Genomic DNA, 25,519 nt, shown 5'->3' with positions numbered 1-25,519 from the left:
GAGAGCAAACCATATTTCTGGATAGTAAGCAATTTGTACTTTTTGTGTGTACTTTGTCTATGTGCATATATGTAGACATTTTTTCTATTCCAATGGAGTATGAGTACTTTGAGGAGAGTTGTGAGTTTCTGTTTCGAAACATAACACAATCTTCCTGAGTCTAACAGAAGACTGTGAGAGTTTAATCAGTGTTCCTGACTATCTATACTGTTTATGCAACTACATAGAGAAGGACTATAGCCTACGTTTCTTCAGAATATTGTCCAGTTTCAGCCTGTATCAACAACAACCTGACAACCTCAGCTTCCCACGTCATTTCAAGACAGGTGGAATGACAAATATATCCTGCTCAAATAGACAGGAGGGGGCAGCACTGCAACTTTGTACATACCACCCATTTTTATCCTCCAACCATCTACCTGCAAGTACGTGGGTTGAAGGTGCAACTTGGTCAGGCTCACGGCTGCCAGCAAAAGGTGTTAGGTGGCACCCATGACAGCAGAACCATCTTTGCTCTGTGCTGTTGTAAGACTACCAGGGCTTTCAGAGTACACTGCAATGGACCTTCCCAGTGCAGAAGTGTCATGCAGAGGCAGAAATGTTATTAATACAAAATATGACAATGGTCTGTCTACACAAGCCACTGAACAGAAGTATTCTACCTAAGTCAATATTCTTGCTTCAAAGGTGCTGCTACTAAAATATATAATCCATATGTTTTGTTAAGTGCCCTGAGTATATAATCTTTCAATCATTCAACATAATGTGCCTGTACATGCCACAGACGTAAATGTAAAGGAAGGTAAGAGATAAGGCCAAATAAGTAGGAACAAACCCCAATGGGGACTAAGGGGATGGTAAACAAGGTTGAAGAGTTTAGATTTAACCTTGAGAGCAACAGGGAACCATTACAAAGCTTAAGCAAGGATACAGCTTAAGAAAGAATACTTAGTAGAATGGAGAATGAACTGGAAGGTAAAAACCAAGAGATAAGGAGGCCAGTAGAAGTTACATAATAATAAAAGTGAAAGTTGATAGTGGTCTAAACTATAATAATATCTCAATGGAGATGAAGAAGTATGGACGATTCTGAAAGAGATATAAGAAGCATGGACTTTCACTGATTAGACATGGGAAAGAGTCCAGTTCACACAATTAAGTAAGCATATAGGAAGGAGAACATGTTTAATTGTGAGAGGAGTATCATAGGAATAGGAGTTCCACTTTCAGGCTGAGAGGTGCTTGTGGTTCCAAGTTGTAAATAGGTAAAGGGATTTACATACTGGTCTGAAGTTCAGGATAGGCATCAGGGCTGGAGATAAATGCATGCATGGAATTTATTAGTACAAATGGCTACTGAAGTTGTGAATAGATAAAACTACCCAATGAAAGAATATTCTGAAAGATGAGAGAGGGTCTATAGGATACACCTGGAAGCATATCAGTATTCCAAAAGCTGGCCAGAGGAAAGTAAGAAGGATGATTAGGACAGAGTAGTGATATAAAAACCAAGGGAGAAAGTATTTAAAGAGGAGTAGCCAACAGTGTCAAAGCTGCTGAGACATCAAAGAAGATATGACCTGAGATTGCTTACTGGACTTAGGGGCAAGGAAATTGTTGTTACTTGCTCAGGGCAGGAGAGACATCTCCAGCATAGTGAAGACAAGCAAACACCCTCACCTTCATCTTCTCACATTGTCTGTCCAAACTTTCTGGTGTGTGGTTCACCCCCATGTGACTATCAGTGTTATCCAAGGCTTCTTTCTCCAGGCTAACTCCTGACAGCTGCTCCATTCTTGGAAGCCTGGTCAGTAGCTGTCCGCCAGATGATCCCACTGAAGTCACCCAATCCAAGAGAGCATCAATCTTACTTCTGTTCTCTGCCAGCTCCTTTGCTGCTTTACTCTGAAAATCATATAGGTAGTCTGGTGAGAAGGCTTTACACATTCAACTATGAAACTACAGATTAAGTAAAGGGGGAAAATTGTATGATTAAAAAAACGAGAAGCTCTGAGACTGAATATAAACAGTCTTTGCACATATAAAATAGTTAATATTGTTTTAAAATCTGTTGAAAAAATCATATTTAAAACAATCTCTGGATTTCTTCTATAGCTTACTGCAAAAAAGAAAAAAAAAAAAGCGCAAATAAGCAAATCCTAGGATTTAAATAAACTTTATTAAGAGATTTTTTTGGTTGTGCCACTCTGGGAAAGTTTCACAGAATGCTTTCTAGGTACACCAAAGTGTTGCACTGGCCTGGTAGGGTAAGAAATAGCAGTCATGCCGGGCTCAGCCTGTAATCCCAGAGCTTTAGGAGGCTGAGGTGAGTGGATTGCCCGAGCCCGCGGGTTCGAGACCCACCTGGGCAGGTGAGACCTCATCTCTATAGTAAATCAAAAAATTAGCTGGGCGTGGTAGCACGCGCCTGTAGTTCTAGCTACTGGAAGGCTGAGTCGGAAGGATTGCTGGAGCCCAGCAGGTCGAGGCTGAGGTGGCCGGGAGCAGCTACTGCACTCCAGTCTGGGCAACTGAGTGAGACTCCAACTCAAAAAAAAAAAAAAAGAAAAAAAGAAATAGCAGTCACATTCAATTATCTGACTGCTTTTCCCTAAAAGAAAGGCAAATTTCTCTCATCCTTTTCTCAACCAAACAGAACATTTAGTTCTTAAACTTGCCTCTCAAATTCTATACAAGTATTTTAATTAATCAAATGTTATGCCAGTTAACAGATATATACATAAATATGAGATGGAGTCCTTCTTTGTCATCTAGGCTGGAGTACAGTGGCATGATTATCTCACCGCAGACTCAAACTCCTGGGCTCAAGTGATCCTCTCACTTATAGTCCCAGCTACTTGGGAGGCTGAGGAGGACGGATTACTTGGTCCCAAAGGTTGAGGCTGCAATGAGCCATGATTGTGCCACTTCCAGCCTGGGCGACAGAGTAAGACCCTGACTCAATACAGAAATAGATAAATACTCATAAACTAGCTTCTGAAATAGGTTTTTTTGGTGATTCTATGCTCTCCTTATATAAGACAGTTTCTCCTCACTTTCTTCCATTTGTGTTGGTACTAAAATTTTCTTTTATTGAAAAATGTGAATTATCATAGTACTCTGGTTACCTTTTCAGTCTCTTGCTGTAAGGCTGAGGTTATTGCTTCCTCCAGCTCCTTCTGGACCACCCGTGTCCGTTCCTGGAGAGTCTCATATTGTTCCTTGGCCTGACAAAGTTTTTCCTGAAGAGCAATCAACTCATGAGGGCTCAGCTTGGTTTGATTCTCTTCCAGGAACCCTTCAATGCCTTTGACAACAGTGGCAAATGAGGTGGCATGATTCTGAATGTCGTCCTGTAAATCCTTAATATATGAAAATAGGAATGGCAGAGCTTTCAACTTTAATACTTCTAAGTCCCCTAACAGTACAGAGATGGAAAGGTTAGGATGACATATCTGTATATAGTCCCTGACTACAATTTATTTACGGTTTTAATCAATACACAGCAATTTTAAAATATTTAATTTTCTATGTTAATATTTAGTGAAGACGAAAAAGAAGATTGTCCATAAACATGCTAACAGAGATTTTCATTTTGCCATGAGTTATTCTCAAAGAGATCATTCTTTCTATAAAGGGTTGACAACATGATTCTAGTAGAGTTGAGGTCTATTGGTCCTTTATACTCTCTTGGCTATCACTCCTAATCCATAATGTGGCCTTCAAGGCTCAGCATGATATATGTTCCACCAGTTCTCCAATCTCATCTTCCACTAATTTTCCTCTTGTCTTGGTAGTCCAGTTGAACTAGCTTTTCTTTCAGTTCTTGAATATGTTGTACTCCCATTCTCATTCCCATCTCAAGACTGCTGCATAATCCTCTGTCTCTTTTCTGCTTTCCTCCCAAACTTTCATGCGTTAAACCATACAAATCTTTCTTTTCTCAGCTTAAGTGACACTTCTTCAAGGTAATCTTTTCTGACATACTAGACTAGATTGGGTCTCTAGTATAAGTTGTCATATAACTTTTCCTTTATAGATGTAAGTTAATAATATGTCCATTTTGTAATAACCTGTGTAACATCTATCTGCCCCACTATACTGTATGCTTCATGAGGGGAGAATGTTGTCCTGTAAATCCTTTTACAGTGGCACTTATACAGTGGCACTACTGCTAGCACTAAGCACTGTACTTGGCACATTGCAAGCTTTTATAAATATCTGTTGAAGCAATTAAAAAAATGAATTAATTCACACTGACCTTCAAGTCACTTTGGTTCTTCTGCATAGCAGAGAGATCCTGCTGAGTGGTTCTGCACTGGTGGCCCGCCAGTGCTCTTTCGGCCTGTCCTACCCAACTGCAAAGATCTTCTAGTTTCTCATGACAGGTATTTTGTTGTTTCTGTAGGGTCTAATTAAAATGCAAAGAGGTCAAGATACAATTACTAACTCTCATTTTACAAATACAAGATAATTCCCTGAAATGTAAAACAGGAAGGTTATATCTCAAGTATGGAAAAGTTGGTGGGAGACTAGGACAGGAAATGGCACAGAAATCACAATCAAAAAGCTCCCCTTAACTGGACTTCTGTTGATCCGAGTCTGTGGACTAAATGAAAATCAAGGTAATTTTCAAAGAGAATACTCCTAGTTCATGTCTTGATTTTGGAGTTCATTTGTCAGACTGCTATTATTTTTGGAAAGGGAGACCAGAAAGCCCAGATGCTTGAAATCCATACATGATAATGGTGATGATAATAAATTAGTGATTCTGGTCAATCCTAGAATCAGAGGATTTGCTACATATTAAATCAAACTATGGAAAAGTAGAACTGGAGTAGAAAGAAAATTCAAAGACTTAAATAATTCATAAGCTAATTGAGTTTCTTAATAATTGAGCTGACTTTATACATCAGGTGTCTTACAAATGCATTGAGTCATTAAGTAGAATGATTATATGCCAGGCATGAGAGGCTTGATTTAGCTATTTTGAGGAAACTGCCCAAGAATAGCAACTGGCTCAGTCCTTTATATGTCTACACTGTTATCAAAGGAAAAGCCAGGCCCAAGGGGAGAGAAAGAATATGTTTCTGTGCCTAATCCTTTCTCTAGAATTCATCCCAGCTGCATAACACTGAAGCACTTGACTGAGCAATTGAGCATGATGTGTTCTCCTGACAATCCTTCTAAACCATTTTCTACCAGTTTCTACCTTCTGATGGTGTTTTAGTCACCTGCACTTACAAACAGGTGCTTAAACTGGCCCTCTCTCCCCCGCTTTAGGACAAATAGAAGGGCTCTGGAAGAGAACTCCTAAGAGCTCTTCAGCTGTAAAACAGGATCTTCATGGGTTAGGATGGGTGCAGACTGAATCTGAAAAAAGCAAAGCAAACAAGTTAACACAGAGACGTACACACACATTCAGGGCAAATATAGAGAGAAGCAGAGCATTTTTAATGATAACAAGGTTAATAAACATTGTGGGATTAATTACATGCTTAGGGGAAATGTTCACATGCAGTTTTGTCACCTGCTACAGCACAGGGGCCTACCCTGAATCCAGGCTAGGCTGTAGGGTGGCTCAGGCCAATGCACTTAATTAATTACTCACAGGTTACACCATGCTATATAAGCTCTTAAGTGACAAATGTTCAGGTTTGGAAGATAATATAAAGTGTTTCATTAGTATTTTATCTCAATTTCAAGAGTTGAAACAAGATAGTAAAAGGGGACGTATGGCACTAACTAACCAAATTTCCTTAAATTGAGCTTTCCTCAAAAGCTCAATTATATTTGGCACAGTATTTAATAAAGGAACCCCTGAAACAAATTTGCTGGTAATAATGATGATTTTATATAATCTTGCTGTATGCCAGCTTATTATTCAAGCACAAATAGCTTAAACATCATTCTAGGTATTCTAAGGTTATGACATTACTATAAGAGCAATTATGTTGAGTTTTGAAAGAGGGTTGTGATGGAAGATGGCAGAATGGTTCAATTTTTTTTTTAAATGCATCACCCCTGCTTCTAAACACTGTTTTCCATGATTGAATAAGTACTGGGCACTACAGTATGAAGAAAGGTACAATAATAATTTTTAAAGTGCTCCCAAATTAATATGATTCCGATAAAAAATTCCTTGTCAGCTATTTGAAGACTGCCAAGGAACCTTATTGTAAGTCATATGAAAAGTCTCAGAATAAAACAAAACCATTCTTCTCAAGAGCTCAGAATATCTAGATGTTCTTAGTAGTCCTCAAAAGAATGCCGAGGGAGAGCAAGAGGGAAGAAAGGCTAGGTACATGATTTTCATTTTAAAGTCAGAGACAATGAGACACTAAGAGTCTCACGAAAAGAAAACATCTGTACATGCATACCCACATAAACACATATATTTTCTCTCTCTCACACACACACAAAACCAAAAACACGGCGAGAAAAATAGCCAGAACAGTTGCCTCCTGGACCAGAACCATATTGGTTTAAAAGACGTAACATTTCAAAACTGGTAAACCCAGGCTCCTGGAATCACAATACATGGAGCCTGGCCAGAAAACCCAATGACATAGGACATCCCAAAAGAAACTGGGCCCGGCAGCTGGTTCAGTCTGACCTTGAACAAGGCTTCTTGCTCCAGTTGTTGAAGATGGCCCTGCAAGGCATCTGTTTGAGCAGCAGACCGTTCCAAAAGGTCTTGGAAGGACCTTTGCACTTCATTTAGAAGCCTCAGCATCTGTTGATTCTGCTGAGGAGACAAGTCCTGGGCATGCTCAGAAATAAAGAATTGAATATCAAAAGCAAGAGCATCCAGATGAGATTTCTTTTCAGCCATGAGCTGTTTTAAATCCTAAAAAAGTAGGGAAAGAAAAAAAAAATGTCCATTTCTTTATCTAAGAAAAAAAACAAACAGAATCAGAGAGGCTAATTTAAATGTGCCAAAAATTTAATTTGCCTAGTCAGTAAAATTAAACATACATTTAAAAGACAATTTTGGTTCACATTTAACAGAAGACAACATTTCAAGCTAATGTAAATTACCCTATTTTTATAACTGGTATTGATGATTCTAGGACCAAACTAGCACAGGAAATCTCTCTCAATTTTGGTCTCTCCAAACTCCTCGTAAATTACTATTAAGTTTCCTTTACTGGACCTTGATTTCCAAAAGCAGTAAGCTTTCAATTATTTATGCTAACATAAGTATACAATTGCTAATACAAAATATCAGTTAATTTTTTTAAAGTCCTAGAAAGTATAACATGAATTTCTGGTCTGAAATACACCTAACTGTAGTTTCTTAGGTTCAAATACCCATTTGTATTTGCCCAGTAATGAGTTACTAGTAGACCAGTACTTAGAAAATATACAATTAATTTGTGATTTACTAAAATTTGATTTTTAGAGTAACTAATGCTCTTTAAACACTAAAATCATCTGTTTTCAGGCAATTAAAAGTCTGTAACTTTCCCACAAACATTTAGTGATCATCAGTTATGCCACACTGAATGTAATAAAGTTAGGTTATCTATATATCTGTATCTCTATCACCTGACCTACTTTCAATTGATCTACTGTTAGTAGTCAATTTAGTCAATCCTGCAAAGCAAGCATGGAAGGTTTCTTGGATATTTATTCCTCTGTGAAGATACAGATTTAGGAAAGTATCACTGGAAAAACAAGGCTTAGATCGTTGTTCTCATGCCACAAGAGAATTCTTATGTTATAACCAGGGAAGGGCAACAATACATGAGATGTTCTGTGTCTTTATATCTCATAGTATGTCACAGGAATTTTTTTCATGCTTGCTTCTTTATAGAACCTTAGCAAACAAAAATAAGATCTGCTACTCTCTCCACCAATATAATATATCTGGATAAAGGATATGAAATCAGGAGGTAGGTCAACTCTTGCATGATAAAGAAGGATGAGGTTGTACGTAAGATTGACCATGAATACACTTTTATGTCTGCATCTCTTAAGATTAGGGTAAAGGGAGAAGATAGCACAGAAGGAGGGGAAATTTCTAGTTCTGTTCTAACGAGTCCTCAACTATTTGTTTATGAAACCATCTATGGCTGCATTCATGCTGAGTGACTACAACAGAAATGGGTCATTTGAATATGGCCCACAAAGTATAAAATATTTATCTGACCCTTTACAAAAGAAGTTTGCCAATCCATGCTCTAGATTGCTATTAAAAATTCTCATGAAATTGGTGTGTTTGTGTCATATCTCAGGCAAAACAGAAAGGAGGAATGGATCCTAGATACTCAGTTATAAAGAGTAGATGAAATTGATAATAATAGGTCATTCTGTAGACTCTCAGAGAATAGCTGAAAGGAGAAATGATCATAATTATTGAAACTTCAGGGGTATGGTAATTTAAAAAACTAAACATAGCTGACTTTGTTTATGAAATGGAAAATCAGACTTTCTAAGAAAGCTAAGTACAGATACCAATTTGCCTAGCAGGAAAATGATACAACTCAAAGGACAAATAAAGCATGCTTGAAAATGGGTGGAGAGTTTACCTCATACTGTTGAAGACAGTGTTTCAGGCTGTCAGCATCTGTTTCACTGTGATATTCCTTGCTGTTCAGAATAAGATTGGTATTGACAACCCAGGATCTCCAATCTTGAAGTTTGCCTTCTAGCTGTATGTGCTGATTTAATGCTTTACTCTAAGAAGTAAATGGCAAACCATATTATAAAAGTTTCCAAACCTGCCCAGATTTTGTGAGCCTTTATGAATAAAAACAAGATGCTACCTTTTTAACTTCCACGGCATTCTGTAAGTGGAGTAGCCTGGAACTCCAGGTGTCACTCACAGAGCTGAGAGACTTTTGAAGATTCTTGGCATCTTTCTCTAAAGCCTTCAACAGTTGAGCAGGGACTTCTTGAGGTTGGCTGATAATAATCTGATTCACACATTCCAATTCCTGACTGACCAAGGTGGACAGGTCCTTTAGCTCCCTGTCTAATACCTGAAGGAATAAAGAGGAGTTACTTCCAAAATCAAGACTAGAGATCTTGCCATCTGGGAATCAGCTGTGAACATGTTTCTCTCTCACCCCATGTCTATAAACATTTTAGGGCTCAGAAAATATTTTTATGTGTATTGATTATTTTACAGGTTCTCACAATCACCAATTCATGAGGTCGGCAGGGAGACATTACTATACTGGATTTACAGAAGAGATGCCTCATCACTTGAACAGTTTTTAGTCCAAGGTCACCCGGCTAGTATACAATACCGTTAGGACTTGGATTCAGGTATTCTGACTCAGCACAATGCTCCCTCTACTACAACTTGCCCCTCTCCAAGAGTGTCATTATTATGCGGTTCCCCAGGAAGCAGTTATGCAGAATTTATGTGCTACAAATAAAACCAATCCAAAGGATGACTCTTCCACTCCAAATTCTAAAGGGTGGGGGACCCAAAGAACATAAAAATATCCCAAACCAGCCTTTCTACTCAGCTAGACTATAATATTCTGACCTCGACAGAAAAGTCAGAAATAAACTGTGAAAGAGCTTGGTATTTCTTTGGGGGCATCTTCCTCACTCCCCCTTCAGCTTCCCTACACAAAAACATACTTTGGATACTGAGAGAGCTGGTAAACTTCTACAATCTCTGTCATTGTCACTCCAATCCTGTGACAATTCTTAACCTCCAATTTCAATGAAAGAAGACATTATTCCACCTTCTTGAGGCTGTCTTTTTATGTTCTCAGGAGACTGGTTCTTTTTTTTTTTTAATGTGGAGTACAAGTCAGGATTAGTACAAGTGGCTATCATATAGGTAAAGTTTGGGGTCTCCCTTTGGTCCCCACTTTGCCTGGTTTGAGATCACATACCCTTATTGATGTTATGTCCCCTCCCCCCCACTCCAGCAGTATCCCGCTACTGCAATCCCTTTCTTACAGTATTATTGTAAATATTCAGGGTCCATTTATGAGTGAGAGCATGTGGTACTCTGTTCTTTGTTTCTGTGACAGATCACTGAGTATGATAGACTCTAAATCCATCCAAGTTGCTGCAAAGTCTGTATGTTTGTCCTTTTTTATGGCTGCATAATATTCCATTGTGTATATGTTGCACTTTTAAAAAAAAATCCAGACCAGTTTCAATGGGCAGCACAGTTGGTTCCATGTTTTTGTTATTGTGAATAGTACTGCAATAAACATGCACGTGCAGGTATCTTTTTTGTAGAATGATTTAAGTTCCTTTGGGTATATTCCCATAGGGGGATTGCTGGGTCATATGGAAGGTCAATATCTAATTGTTTTAGTTTTGCCACACTGTTTTCCAAAGAGGTTGCACTAGTATGCATTTCTACCAGCAGTGTGGAAATGTTCCTTTTTCTCTGCATCCTCGCCAGCATCTGTTGTTTTTGTTTTATTAATGATAGCCATTCTTACTGGAGTTAGGTAGTATCTCAATGTGGTTTTGATCTGCATTTCTCTGATGATTAGTGAAGCTGAGCACTTTTTCATGTGTCTGTTGGCTGCGCATATATCTTCTTTTGAGAAGTCTCTATTCATGTCTTTTGCCCACTTTTTAATGGGGCTTTTTCCCCCCTTTCAGCATGTTTGAATTCCTTGTAGATCCTAGATGTTAGGCCTTTGTCAGCTATACAGTTGGCAAATATTTTTTCCTGTTCTGGGGTTGTCTCCCCATTCTCTTGATGGTTTCTTTGGCTTTGCAGAAGAAGCTTTTCAGTTTGATGAGGTCCCACTTGTCTACCTTATCTCTTATGGTATGGGCACTTGGGGTTTTGATCAGGAATTGACTGCCAGTTTCAATTTCCATAAGGGTATCTCCTGCATTTTCTAAGGTTCGTATAGTTTGAGGTTTTATGTTTAGGTCTTTGATCCATTTAGAGTTGATTTTTGTGTATGGTGATAGGTAGGGGATTGTTTCAATCTTCTGCATGTGGTCAGCCAGTTTTCCCAGCACCATTTACTGAATAGGTTCTCCTCTCCCCAGTGGTTGTATGGTGGAGGCTTTGTCAATGATGAGTTGGTTGAGAAATTGAGGTTTTGCTTCCAGAATCTCTTTCCTGTTCCATTGTTCCATATGCCTATTCTGGTACCAATACCAGGCTGTTTTGATTATTGTAGTCTTATAGTAAAGTTTAAAGTCTGGAAGTGAGATACCTCCCACTTTGTTTCTTTTGCTGAGGATTGTTTTAGTTATTTATGGTCATTTATGTTTCCATATGAATTTCTGTATTGTCATTTCCAGGTCTGAGAAGAATGATGTTGGTAATTTAATGGGTATTACATTGAATCTGTAGATTGCCTTTGGTAGGATGAACATATTAACAATGTTGATTCTTCCTCCCATGAGCATGGAATATTTTTCCATTTGTTTGTGTCATCTTGGATTTCTCTGAGAAGTATTTTGTAGTTTTCATTGTAAAGGTCTTTCACTTCTCTGGTTAGGCAGATGCCAAGGTGTTTCACTTTTTTTTGTGGCTATCGTGAATGGGACTGTTCTTTTTATTTGGTTCTCCAGCTGCTTGCTAGTATATAAGAATGCAACTGTCTTTTGCACATTTATTTTGTATCCCAAGACTTTGCCAAAGTCCTTTATCAGTGAAAGTAGGTTTTTGACAGATTCTCTTGGGTATTCGAGGTATAGGATCATAACATACAATCAGTAAAGAGAGATAATGTCCTCTTTTCCTATTTGGATACTCCTGATTTCTTTCTCTTGTCTAATTGCTCTAGCTAGGAATTCCAACGTAATATTGAACAAGAGAGGTGAGAGTGGGCAGCCTTGTCTTGTTCCAGTTTTCAGGGGAAATGTTTCCAGTTTCTGTCCATTTAGCAATATGCTGAGGAGACTGGTTCTATCAGTTCTATCTTCCTCTCTCTTCTAATGTCAAATTCTCCTTTTATATTGGTTCTTTCTCCTCAGCCAAAAACCCTACTCAAAACATTCCTTTCAATCTCTCTCCTCTAGCTAGCACCCTACCTCTTTCCTTGTCTACACTATGAAGCCTCTGGAAAGAATGATCTACATTCATTGTCTTCATTTTCTAATCTCTCATTTACTCTCTGCAGTAGTTAATACTGCTGACTACACCTCCTTTGAGTCTCTCCTTTGGCTACTGTGAAACCAGAGTTTCTGGGTGTTCTTCAGAGATCTCTAGGTATGCAAAATCTATTTTTTGTCCTTTAAATGGTGGTGATTTTGAACATGTTTTGCTTCCTGAATAATCTCTATCTCTTCCACATTCCTTTTTCTCTTCTTTGTTTTAGTCTGTCTTTTGTATTAGAAACTTTCTGGATGCTCATGTTTGAGAGTAATGCCCTAAAAAGCTGACTACAAACTCTATATTCAGAGGCAGGCCTCCTGGCTGTAGACTTCATGAAGGCGATGGAGTTAGGTCATATAGCTGAGAAACCATCACATCAGTACTATCAGGTCCTTCTCCTTGGGCTGGTCAAACCATGGGGAGAGGAAGGATAAAGCTCAAGATTCAGTATGTACTCAGTATGATTTAGTGTGTATGTAATTTCCAGTTAATTTTACTGACTTCAGTATGGAATCTTCACCTTCAACTGTGGCTACACTCCCTAGTCTAGAGCTACTCTATTGCTTTTCTTAATCTTCAGTCTTCTGTTAGGGCAGGACATGAGCAGTTGCCAGGCTATATAAAGTAAGCTGGAAATCTAAAGGTCTAATTGCTTCTTAAACAAACTTTAAACCAATTACAACCCTGCTAGCATATCCATTTTCATCTCTGCTTTCTGCTGCTACCCATTTTTGATGCTTTGGGAAGTTCTGCAGGGTAAATTATATTGTTCCTTAGCTTCCTCCACTGCAAGTTTAGGATCTGGCTTTCTCTAGCCTACTAAAGTAGTTATCTCCTCATTCCTCTACTTTCTAACTTCTGAAGTTTTATTGTTGTTTTCTCCCCTCTTGTTTTCTTTTTCATTGATTGATTTAGAGACAGGATCTTACTCTATCACCCAGGCTGAAATGCAATGGAGCAATGCCAACTTAACTCAGTTTCCTGGACTCAAGTGAACCTCCCATCTCAGCCTCCTGAGTAGCTAGAACTACAGGTGCATGCCACTACACCTGGCTACTTTTTTTCTTTTTGGTAGAAAAAAGGTATCACTATGTTGCCCAAGCTTTTTTCAAACTCCTGGGCTTAAGAAAACCTCTTGTCTCAACCTCCCAAACTGCTGATTATAGGTGTGAACCACCACATCTGGCTCAGCTTGTGCATTTTTAAAAAATACTTTTGCTTAGTATAGTTTTGGGAAGGGAGATTATTTTATATATCTAATCTACTATTTTAAGCCCTCAACATATCTTGCTTGACTCACTATAACAGTTTCCTAAATCAATCCCTCTGCCTTGGAACTTACCTCATTGAATCTAAGATCACACAGATAATAAATGGTAGTAATTAGATTCATAGCTAAGTCTGTCCAAAGTCTGTTCAAGTCTATCAATTATAAATCTTGTTCAGTCTATTCAAACTCAGCCCATCCCACAATTATCTGACAAGAATCTGAGATTGTTTAGCCTGAAATAAAGTGCCAAGCAGGTCCTGTTAAGTCTTGAAATATTCAAGGAAGATGGAGGTAAGTATCTTGAAGCTGGTATACCTGGTGGAAGTCTCTTGAAACCTACCTTGGCCTGACACAGCAAATCCCGTAGTTCTGCCAGGTTTAATTCCAAAGGTTGAATCTGTTTGGTTCTCATTTCAATATCCCGTAAGAGAGACAGATAGGATACTAGCTTTTCATCATGTTCTAAACAGAGTTGCCGATTAAATACATTCTGTGGAGACAGAAAGAAAACCCACTCAGTTCTGACATTCTCCTTTAAGTCGGCTTTAAAGCAGGCAGAGTTTCTTGCTAGACAAATAAAGGAAGCAATTTTTACTATACACTGGGTGGGATAAAATACATGGTTTTTTCTGAGTCATTTCAAATTGATAGATAAAGGTGGTTTTACTAATTTCTTCAGAGAGCTGAAGCTCATAATTATCAGTCTATAAGCATTTCTACAAAAATTTTTTGTAAAATTTCTAAAAACTACTCTGATTTCAGGTAGCATCATCCTATTTTTCACATTAGCTCCAGTGTTAGATTCTAATTTAAAATGCTTGCAAATTCCAGAAAGACATTCAGTTGAGATTTTAAACTCAGTTCAATTTTCCAACAATTATATAGCAAACAGAAGATGATAAACTAAGTTATATCTTAGTGAATCGTCTAGTGTCCTAAAATGTATATATGCATACAATTATACATATGTATCCAGCTAAGAGTTTTAGCATTAAACTAGTTATATCTAAAAAAAAAAAAAAAAAGAAAATAAAGAAAATGTAAATATACCCCACTGGGAAACTTACTTGAGTTGCTCTGAGGGGCTCCAGGTCTACACCTTCATTTCCTTTTCCCCCAGGTGCAGTCATGAAGTGAATTTGTTCACTGTCAGGACTTAGCTTTTCCTGTGCTATCGTTTCATCTGTCTTCATCGGAGGGCACAAGGTTAAGGACATTGTCTTTTCCTCACTGGTTTCCAGAATACTGGGACTAATTACAGCATCTTGTTGCCCTATACTTTCTTTTTGTGACACATCTTTGAATAATTTCTCTGGAAGAAGGGATCCCAAGATTTTGGGACCTCTCTGAGTCACTATGTCCTTAATGGGTCCTGCTTCTGGATCTGTTACTACACGGTTTGCCATTTCTAGAGATTCTTCTCCAGTTATTTCCTGAACTACTATTTTAGATTTCAGAATTCTGCAAAGTTCATGATCACTTTTGCTGTCTTGATGATGGTCTTTTCTGTCTGAGAATTCTAGAAACCTGACTTCTTTAGGATCTGCTCCAGAAACTATAATTTCTTCCAATTTAAGAGTTTTTGTTGAGTCAAAAGGGACTTGTTGATATGACTTTTCTTTACGTTCATTAGATGAGGAATCTTGATAATAGTCGGTCTCCTGTCTGGTAGTTGCTTGCAAAGACTTATCTGTTTTGGAAATTTGGGATGTGTCTGTCAGTTGGGCTTTTCTAACTGATTCCTGGTAGTATAATTCTTCAAGTCTTGGGGTCATAGGAGGGAATGGTTCACTCTGGGCTCCACAAGCAACTGCTTGAGATAAACTGTCTTCTGATTTTAAAGTCAACCAGAGGTTTAAATTTTTTACTTGCCCTTCACTGACCTGTTTAGAGCTGAAGAATGTCAAAGCATCTTGATGTTTCATAGAAATTCCTTTGGGTATTGTTTGGGAAGAAGAGTCCTTAATTTTACAAATAACAGAAAACCTCATCTCTCTATCAGCTTCGTTCTCTTTTTCACTCAAGGTTATTTCCATAGGTTGACTCTTTATATTGGAGTCATGCTCATCTCTAATGGCAGTTTCCTGATTCAACTTTTCTTCAAAAAGAACCACTGATCTGCATGTTTTAACACTTTCTTCTACAATCATCTCCCTTTTCTCTCTCTCACTTTTCACCTTGGTACTCACTGGTTGCTGTACAATCTGCTCACTTTGTAATTTGCATGACATTTCACAGTTTGATTCTTGTACTTCTACAGTCATTTCCCCTTGATTTTCTCTTATTTCTTCAGGATCTAGAAGTGAGACAGACTGCTTCATATGAGAGAGAATTTCTGTTTGTGTCACTACTTTTTCCTGCTCTCCATTTGTAGTTTTTGACATGTTATATCTAGCCACCTCTTTGAGTTTAAAATCACAAACTTCAGAATGAGGGTGTGTCACTGACACCTGACCCAAGGATTTACCTTTAAGATGATAAGGAATTATGATACTGACAGATTCTTCAGCAGCTGAAGAAACTCTCAGCTTCTCTTGATCCTTGCACCCCAATTTTAATGAAATTTCCTTTTTCTTTTTTGCCTGTTCCCCATCAGAAACTCTCACTTTAACCTTTTCTTGTACAGACTCACTTTCAGTTTGAAATAATCTCTCACTTTCTCCTTTATCATAACACATTTCAGCAGTCTGATTACCATCACTTAACATTTCCTTTCTTAGAAATTCATTCTGTAACTCACATACTTCAATTTTACCTTGCTTTTCAGCCTGAGAGTTGTGATCACTGAACTCTAAGGTATCTACTTGGACCATAGTTGCCAGTTCAGGGCTGATAAATCTTTTCTCAATAGCTTCCTTTAAAGTCACTCTCTGATCATCAAATATGTCAACAATTCCTCCATTTAACACCTGATGAGATGCAATAATTCTGGCCATGTTTTCATCTACCAATTTCTGTTCCAAAGCTGAGGCCAATGTCAGTCTTTTTCCTGTAGCAGTATCTATGATTCCACCAGTATTTGCCTGGGCTTCCAGAACTTTCAGTGTAGAAGCAAAGTCTACTTTTCCAAGCTGAATTGCTTGAGACAATGTAAGCACTCTGTTGCTCATTCCATCTTTAATGTCTGAGAAGGGAATTACTTCTAGATATCTCTGCCCAGATTCAATATCAATCTTACATTTCTTCACTAATTCTGAATAGGGGACAATTCTGCAATTCTCAGGATCTACAATCCCATGCATCATTCCTGAAGACAATGTGGCTTTATTACTTAGGAGTCCTTCTTTTTTAGCTTCTGCCAAAGTCAGTCTCTGGCCACAAATGAGATCCACAAAGTTTTCAGTAAAGGCCTGAATTTCTTGGATTTGTCTTTTCAAGTCTGGGGTAATAATATCTAATTTTATGGCTTCAGGGAGAGAAATCATTTCCTGTGTTTCAGGGTGAAAAAACTGATGCACGTTTAAGTTCTCCACTTTTTTGAGTTGCTTGGCTAAATCTTCATCAATCAAGCCATGTTTAAAGGCATTATCAACAGAAAGTCTCATCCCAGACATATGGTGAATGATACCTCCATCTACCACCTGTTTGGTCAACAAATGAATGGCCTCCTTTCTCTCCAAAAGATCTCTGTCAATGGACTGCACAACTGTTAAAGGAGCTTTGCTGTCAGGGTCTGTAAGTCCTGTTGTTTCCATTTGTAAGCTAACTAATCTCTCCCTAACTGATTTTTCAGTATCTCTTCCTTTGCAAGCTTTCTCTAGATTAATAAGCTCTGTTTGGTCAGCACCATTCACCAAGCCAAGATTTGAGGCCAAAGTTACTGAAACTTTTTTGCCTCGTTTCAGGTGAACAATTCCACCAGTCACCACCTGCCCCTCTAAAATTCTGGTAGCTGTCTCCTTGTCAAGAAGTCCAACTGCAACTGCATCTGTTACAGAGCATACCATGTGGGTGCGGGGGTCTAAGACACCACTTATGGCTTTGTCTGCCATCAGGACATTATGTAGTAGTTTCTCATCCATTAGACCTTCATCAATGACTTCTTCAGTTGTCAAAGACTCACAGGTCTGAGAGTCAAAGAAGCCCTGAAACATGTTCAGCTTTTCCATAAGCTTCACAGCAGTGTGGCTTGGCACAACACCTTGAGCTATTGCTTCATTTAGTAAGAGCTTTTGACCTGTCTGTTCATGAAAGATACCTCCATCCAACAACTGAGCAGATAATACATTTAAGGTAGCTTCTTCAAGCAATTCTGAAGGATGATTGCAGGACAAGGAAGTCTTACTACCATTAGCTCCCTCAGTCTTTTCTAACATCATACTACTATCGGTAATATTTAGTACTTCTTGACTTTGTTTATGGTCAGTCCTAGCCAAAAACACTTTATTTAACACCTTTTTGTCCAGAGAATGAATATTCATGTCACTTTCAGACGTTAGTTCTGATTTTATACCTAGAGCTTTCTCTACCTGAATTTCTGTCTTTTTGCCCTGGTGTTTTATAAGAGGATTTCCAGTTTCAGTGGGAATATATTGAATCTCAAGAGTGTTTACTTGTTCTTTCTGACCTGTAAAGGAAGTATTTCTGAGGGGATGACATTCTGTCTTTGGTGTTTCAGCCACCAGGGACACACCTGCTTCTTTAGGAGCTATGGTCACGAGAACTCCTCTGCTGACATTTTCTCTGGTAGACATTTTTGTTTGGTCTTCCTTTTTGGTATCTACCAGTTGAGCCTGTAACTCTGATTTGACTTTATTTACTACCTTCAAAGTGTCAACATTTGGGTTTATCTCTTTTTGTTCTCCTACAAACAGATTCTTTTCAGAGCTCTCTACAGAAGAACCTTTTGTATCTACAATGGTCTTTTTGCCTTTTGCTTTAGTGCAGTCTTCCTGATTAGAATATTCTTTGTTCTGAGAAGAAAACTGGAACTCGTGAGGCCTCATAGTCGGCCCAGCACTAAAAGTTCCTTTGATTTTCACATCAGCTGATTCTTGCAGTTCCTCAGGAGTTTCTAGCCTTTCATGCCCAATTCCAAACACTTCTGAAGGACCTGTTTGACATTCATCTCTGGATGCTAGGGTCTCCATCAGCTCTTTATCTAATAGAAGCAGCCTCTGTCCATTCTGCACGTTAATATAGCTGTGAGTCATCAGCTGAAACAACAGTTTCTCACTGTGGCTTGCTATGCCCTCAGGCTGGCCCTGGTTACGTGGTAGAGATGCTGCTCCAGCTCGATTGCTCCATTCTGCGGAGTCTGCTAATTGCATGTGGGGCATCACATCAGGTATACACATCACTTTTAAGTTATTGGCAAGATCGTGGTCCAAGATACCATTTTCTATTGCTTTCTTCCAAGACCAGATCTCTGTGGTTACTGGAAGAAATAGAGCCTTAATATGCTGTCGGTTAACAAGGATTTTATGTGCTAGCTCAGTAGACACAATACCTTGTTCTAGGGCATCTGTAATTGGGAGGATCTCTCCAGATTCAGGCCATAGCAACCCCATGAATGACCAGAGGGACTCCAGAATCACAAGGGCGATCTTAGCAGCTACTAGATCCTTGCTTACTGCTTCATCTATTGTCAGCCTTTGCCCAGTGACAGTGTCTATGATGCCTCCTGTCTGAAGCTGCCTTATGAGAATAGCACAGGCCATATCTTGGTCAATCAGATTATGTCTTACAGCCTCTTCCACTGTAAGTCTGTGTCCTGTTCTTGGATCCACTATGCCACCAGCAAAAAGCTGAGCCTCCAGCAGCCGGACAGTGACTTGCCTATCTATTAGCCCTTCCTGAACTGCACGGAAAATGCTAACCTTCCGGCCTGATTTCAAGCTCACCATACCTCCTGCCAACTGCTTGACAGGCAGCAATTTCAATCCTGATTCTTGGCGGACAATACATCTCTGCATCAGATCCAGCAAACTGATTTTCTCAGCGGTGTTGGGGTCTATCAAATTCTTGGATGCTCTCAGATGCGACTCTAATACTGAATGAAGCCATGTAGAAATGAGGCCTTGATGAAAAGCCTCTTCCAGGTTAATATGGTTCTCAACAGGGGAGAGACTGAAGCCTCCAGTTGCCAGGTGAGCTTCTAAGATTTTCAGTCCAATTCTCTCACTGATAAATCTTTTTTCAATTGCTTCCACCACAGAAAGAGAGTCCTTCCTTTCAGTAAGCGTGCTTATTAAGGAGAGTGCATCCTGTAGCTCCTGGAGCTGCTGATACATCTGGAGATTAATGAGGTTTCTGGCTAAACCCTCCTCCAAAGAGAGGTTTTCACTGGTCTCAGGGGCAATGAGGCCAGACATGATAACCTGAGATTCCAAGAGCACATGTCCGGTGTCTTGGTCAAGGAGGCCCTTTTGCATGGCTTTGAAGATGGGAAATATCTCCACTGTGCCTAGGTCAATCACCCCAGCAACTGCTCTGAAACCCTAAAAAAAAAAACAAAAAACTGAATCAGAATCAATGATGAAATACAACTGCTAAAAGGAACCACAAAAGGAACTAAAGTATATCAAATTCTGACTCTAAGAAAAACTCGGGCAACCCTCTTTTGGGTCCCTTCCCACTGTGAGAGCTTTTCTGTCTTCTTAATAAACTTCTGCTTTCTCAAAAAAAGAAAAAAGAAAAACCCAGCCTAGGATAAGCCCCAACATGTAGAAATATTCCGAAGCAAGCCCAACAACATTAAAAGATAATTTTTCTAAATTGCAGAATGTTTAACAGTGTCGAAGTTCCTAGATTACTTGAGGGGTAGTAATATTAAATGTATCTGAGTGACAAGCTCTAAAAAGAGGCAAGCAGCAAAAATGAGAGGACAGTTATTTCTAAGACTAAAAAATCATCACAAAGGTTCTAAGACACATATCAGTTCTCAAAAAGTGACAATTCAGCTGGGCTCGGTGGCTCAGCCTGTAATCCCGCACCTTTGGGAGGCTGAGGTGAGCGGATTGCCTGAGCCTGCGGGTTTGAGACCTGCCTGGGCACCGAGATCTCATCTCTACAATAAATCAAAAAAAATCAGCCGGGCGTGGTAGCGCACGCCTGTAATTCCGGCTACTCGGAAGGCTGAGGCGGAAGGATCGCCGGAGCCCAGCAGGTCAAGGCTGCAGTGGCTGGGAGCGGCCACTGCACTCCAGTCTGGGTGACAGAGTGAGACTACAACTCAAAAAAAAAAAAAAGTGAGAATTCAACCCAATATCACAACTTTGAAGTTTTGCAAACCAAAAGTAGAAGACTTGGGAAGTAGCACTTCCCTGCTGAGAAACACAGCAGGACTAATTCATAGGATAAGTGGTTAAGTAGCCCATTAGTCCCAGTGTGTGTATACTACTTGTGTATACTTACTCAAGCAAGTGTTTAGCAACTGGAGCAGTCATACTCTTGGTAGCCAATACCAACTTCTACCAAGGCAATGCCTCAAAATTAAATTAGTTCTAGGACTTGGAAGTAGTAAGTCAAGGAAGAAACAGACTGTGGACACTCACCTCTGGAACAACTAGTAAATATCATTCTGGTATAGGCTAAAATGGGTATACAATAACCATGATTACATTTACCACTAATTATTAAATGTATTAATCACTGATACTTAATCCTCATAATAATCCTATAAAACCAATTATTTTCATAAGAAAATGAGGCATAGAGAGGTTAAGTGACTTGTCCAAGGTCATAGAACTAGTGAGTTCCAGAAAAATATCAAGGTCTGACTCTTTGTGCTATTATACTGCCTCCCTAGTAAGATCCCAAAGAGTATGAAAGGTGAGAATAGTAGAATCACATTTTACACAGGAGTTAGGTCTTAAGGTCAGTGACTAAGGCAAATCTCATACATTGCCAAAATCATCTTGAAAATTCTAGAGTTCCTAAAGAATTCTCATTTTGAAGACTGTTAACACAGAAAGATATATTTAGATTTGAAATCATTTAAGTGTTTAACCATAGAGAACACTTTATCATTTTTATAATTTTCAAATTTTCAGCTCTTCTTGTTCATTTTCTATATTTTCATTTTCTATATGTGATTTCCACTTTCTGATCCTTATTCAGCTGTCTTACTTAACCATGGAGGATCTTGATGAAGCAACTGCCAATCACTTTCCTGCCTTTAAAATAAAGCACATCTGGCTGGGCTCGGTGGCTAGCCTGTAATCCCAGCACTTTGGGAGGCCGAGGTGAATGGATCGTCTGAGCCCATGGGTTCAAAACCAACCCGGGTAACTTGGTGAGACCTCGTCTCTACAATAAATAAAAAATTAGCCAGGCGTGGTCGTACATGCCTGTAGTTCTGGTTACTTGGAAAGCTGAGGCAGAAGGATTCCCAGAGCCTAGCAGGTCGATACTGAAGTGGCTCTAAGCATGCCACTGCACTCCAGCCTGAGCGATGGAGTGAGACTCCAACTCAAAATAAATAAATGAATGAATGAATGAATGAACAAAAAAATGAATAAATAATGCACATCTGATGAATAAATAGATAAATAAGAAGGAAACTGTTAAAATCATTAACTTATTTCCCCACAGATTTTAAATACATGCACTGAGAATTTCAAGTGTGATGAGTTACAAACAATAAGAATGCCGAATGGTTAGCAAAGAAAAGAACAGTAGGTCTGGTTCACATCTCCATTTCACTGTATGTGTTCAACTAATAGAGTAACTGATAGACTGGTCCACATTATTTATTCCCCCCCTCGTTTTTGGAACAAGAATATAGAGTTCAATTTGTGTCAGCAAACATGTATACTATGCAAAATTCATTATGTATTCATTACACAGATTGGAGAAAAGAGCACATTGGCATATGATCCTTTGAGATACCTGAACAATTCCTTTTAGAAAATCCATGCTAAGACTATTCAGAAGCAGACAATATGACAAAGAAAAAGATTTGAGAACTTTTAATTTCTTCTGTGAGATTCATGAAGTCTCAGAAATGTTGACATTGAAAAAAGGCCTGAAGTCTAGCCAAAGAGAAAAGACTACTCTGCTCCTTCCAACACCCTCATAATTGAAGGACAGGCAGGAAGCACTGAATTGGGGCATAATTCAGAGAGATCCTTTTCAATCCTACCAAACATGGGCATTGTGACCTCAACAAGCATTAAAAGACAGAGGGAGTAGAGAAAAGAAAACATAAAAAGGCTTCTACTTACCAGAGTTGCAGGGAACGCCTCGGGCAGATAAGAGATAAGAGTCTTATGGAGCAGTTCAGCCGTATCACACACACAGTGTAAGCTTGGTGTTAGCATCCAGCATGCGACTGTTTTTTTTTTGCAAAAAAGAACCCCATACAGGTCGTCCTCTTTTCCCTTTGTGCATTTGTGCTTAAACTCCAAAGGGTTAGTGAAACTTGTAAGCAAGGATGTCAGTTAATCAGAACAATACTTCACATGAAACACACAAACAGTACAGGAGACACATCATGCTCAATGTAGTGGTGCTCAGCAGCTTGTCTTTCTTTCTTTCTTCTTCCCCCCTCTTTTTTAACCTTTCAAAAGGAGAACTGGATGTTCTCAGCAAGCAATTGTTAAAACTTTTCACATACTCCCTTATATGGTGAAGCAACAAACCATTAGAAGTGGGTTACCGTACATAGAGAATGCTATACCAGCACTTGGTTTTGGAAATAAACCATCAAATCAGAGCTGGTTCAGTCTTATATTCTTTATAATTCTAGCTCCTGCTGTACAAATTTTATATCCAAGGACCAGAATCAAGACATATTTTGTCTGAATAGCATGTTGAGCATTACCTGGACCTAATTTGATTACCACATCAGCTTAAATTTTGTCCTGCCCCACGGAAGTTGGTCATTGCTTCACAACATAGGAAATAAGCAGGCAAACACACATATATATCCCAGAGACACATGTATATAATATGGTAAGTGTACACACACACACACACATATATCCAGGAAGAACTCGGGACGACCAGCAGGAACTATGACAACTTTCATATGGTCCAGGAAATGAACATGGGGTGGTAACTGGTAAAGATGCCACATGATGAGATGACTACTATGGGTGAGGGGTACCAGCGTTTCAGTCAGTGAAGCTAATCCACCAGTTAACTTTGGAACTGAACATTTCTCACTGTTCATTGTATGGAGGAAAGAGGCTCACAGATTTTTCTTTCCAGCATCCAGACCTCTTGGCTATCAGCTTTTAAGTGACAATGCCACAAGGGACTAATCTTATTGCCCTATGATCAGATGTACTATAGAATTTATCTTTTCCTTTACTGCTATCTACCATAAAATGGCAGAAGACAAAAAAAAGTGAATCAGATCTAAACGGTTAGCAGTAAGTGTCTTCTAGTGTCTTTGACTGACCAACACATCATGGAACCCCAGTAAAGAAACACAAGACAAATGGATACTAAGGTGAGGTTAAAAATTAAGTTACATTGGTCATGGAAAGCTAGTGATCGTGACTCTCAATCAGCAAAGCTGCTTTCATACCATTCAAAAGGTACCCTTCCAACATTTGGAGATAAAAACTAAAAATACCTTTTGTTCTGTCTGCTGAGCCAATTGGCTATGAAGTTGCTGAAGCTGGTTTGCTGAACCATCACAAAGGTCTTGATAAGCCTTGTTCAGGGAATTCAATTGTTCTGATATCTGTTCCTTCTCCTTTTCTGAGAGCCTAGAAGATGAAGCATTAAAGCGTTTAGGAAAAAACCATTCTCCAAACTCTCCTGTCTTACTTCAAAATCCCTACTTCTTGGATAAATTATCTGGTCAGTCTTCCATACTTAATGAAGACTTTGGCACCTTATTCATAATATTTCTATCTCAAATCAAGTCATGCTTCTTGGTAATATGAATGCTATGTCACTCTATCCCTGAAGTCCAAATAACTTCCTTTCTCCTTTAGTCACACATGGCTAAACTGGACTCTGCAATCATCTGAAATTAATCGACTTCTCAAATCTTAGACTTTAAGAAACCTGTATATTACTATTACCCTACTTTCCAGTTTTATCTTTTTTTACTCCTACATCTATTCTCTTTAAAAATAAAATATTTGGCCAAGTATGGTGGCTCACACCTGTAATTCCAGCATGTTGTGGGGCAGAGGCACTAGGATTGCCTGAAACCAAGTGTTCAAGACCAGTCTAGGCAACATAGAGAGACTATTTCTAGTCTTAAAAAAAAAGTCTAAATAGGCAGAAGAATATAACAAATGCCCATTTATCCATTACCCAGCTATCCAGCTTTAACAGATTTTACTATTTTACCACATTTGCTTCAGAACCTGGTCTAAGAAGTAAGACATTACAGATATACTTAAAGCCCACCGTATTTGTCAACAAGTCCATTTCTTTCTCTTTCTCCCTTGAGATAATCACCTCTTGAAACTGGTGAATCCTGCAACTTGGATTTTTCATTCTATACTATGTTTCTGAGAATGAACTATGTTGATTCACAGTGCTCCTCATCATACTAAATCTGACAGCATCCCCCAACTTTTCACCAGTCACCAAAACCTTCCCATTTGCCAATCCTTTTTGAATTCTGAACTTCCTGTTAGGAAATCTGTTCTTATTTGGATTCTGAGGCACTACTCATAATTTTCCTTTACAGGCTGAGGAGTCTTGAAAAGCCCTTTTGAGTTAATCTACCCTTATGGTTTCTATTATGTTGATAATTCAAATATCTGTCACTTTATCTAATGATTTATATGTCATCAAACTCATAGATTCATCATCCTTAATATCTCTTAAATATTTGTCTCCTCTCTATTCCTCGTCATTTCTTGACTACATGATCAGAATAGCCACTTACCTGGCCTCGCAGCCTCTATTCTTGCCCCACGTCAATCCATTCTCTATATAACTAATCTAGCAGCATTTATAAACACACCAGTCATGTTTAAAATCCCTCCCTATAGCCAGTAATGTAAAATGCAAACTTCTCATTATGAACTAAAGGGCTCCTCATAATCTGTCTCATGCTGTCCTGAAGTCTCCAGTCTGAATACTCATCATAATCCTAAGTTTTAGCTTGACATAGCATGCCCAGATGTGCCATAAGTTCTCATTTAATACTCACTTATGACCATGCTTGACCAAGAAAATCTGTGAAGTTTTAATGGCTTCAGAGACTTGTTCTCTCTTGGTTGTGAGTTCTTCTGCCAGGACCTACAGTAGAAATAAAGAGAAAAAGCTTCAAAATCCAAGAA

At 38.8% G+C, this 25,519-nt stretch overlaps 1 protein-coding gene across 1 annotated transcript in view; it reads right to left on the bottom strand.

Annotated features, from left to right (window-relative positions):
- Positions 1-25,519, bottom strand: part of LOC103252075 (microtubule-actin cross-linking factor 1) — a 237,477-nt gene that overhangs the window by 124,879 nt on the left and 87,079 nt on the right. Inside the window, exons 34-38 of the mRNA XM_021708921.1 lie at positions 25,390-25,478; positions 23,845-23,980; positions 4,262-4,411; positions 3,129-3,362; positions 1,681-1,905 (exon numbers count right to left, since the gene is read on the bottom strand). Of these exons, the coding sequence (XP_021564596.1) occupies positions 1,681-1,905; positions 3,129-3,362; positions 4,262-4,411; positions 23,845-23,980; positions 25,390-25,478 (834 nt within the window). The remainder of the gene's footprint in view (positions 1-1,680; positions 1,906-3,128; positions 3,363-4,261; positions 4,412-23,844; positions 23,981-25,389; positions 25,479-25,519) is intronic.

This window comes from Carlito syrichta, unplaced genomic scaffold (genome assembly GCF_000164805.1).
Source record: "Carlito syrichta isolate Samal-C Ts95f unplaced genomic scaffold, Tarsius_syrichta-2.0.1 Scaffold153578, whole genome shotgun sequence".
Classification (NCBI taxonomy): domain Eukaryota; kingdom Metazoa; phylum Chordata; class Mammalia; order Primates; family Tarsiidae; genus Carlito; species Carlito syrichta.
Note: the sequence above shows the minus strand (reverse complement) of the source record. Positions and strands in the feature narration are given on the sequence as shown.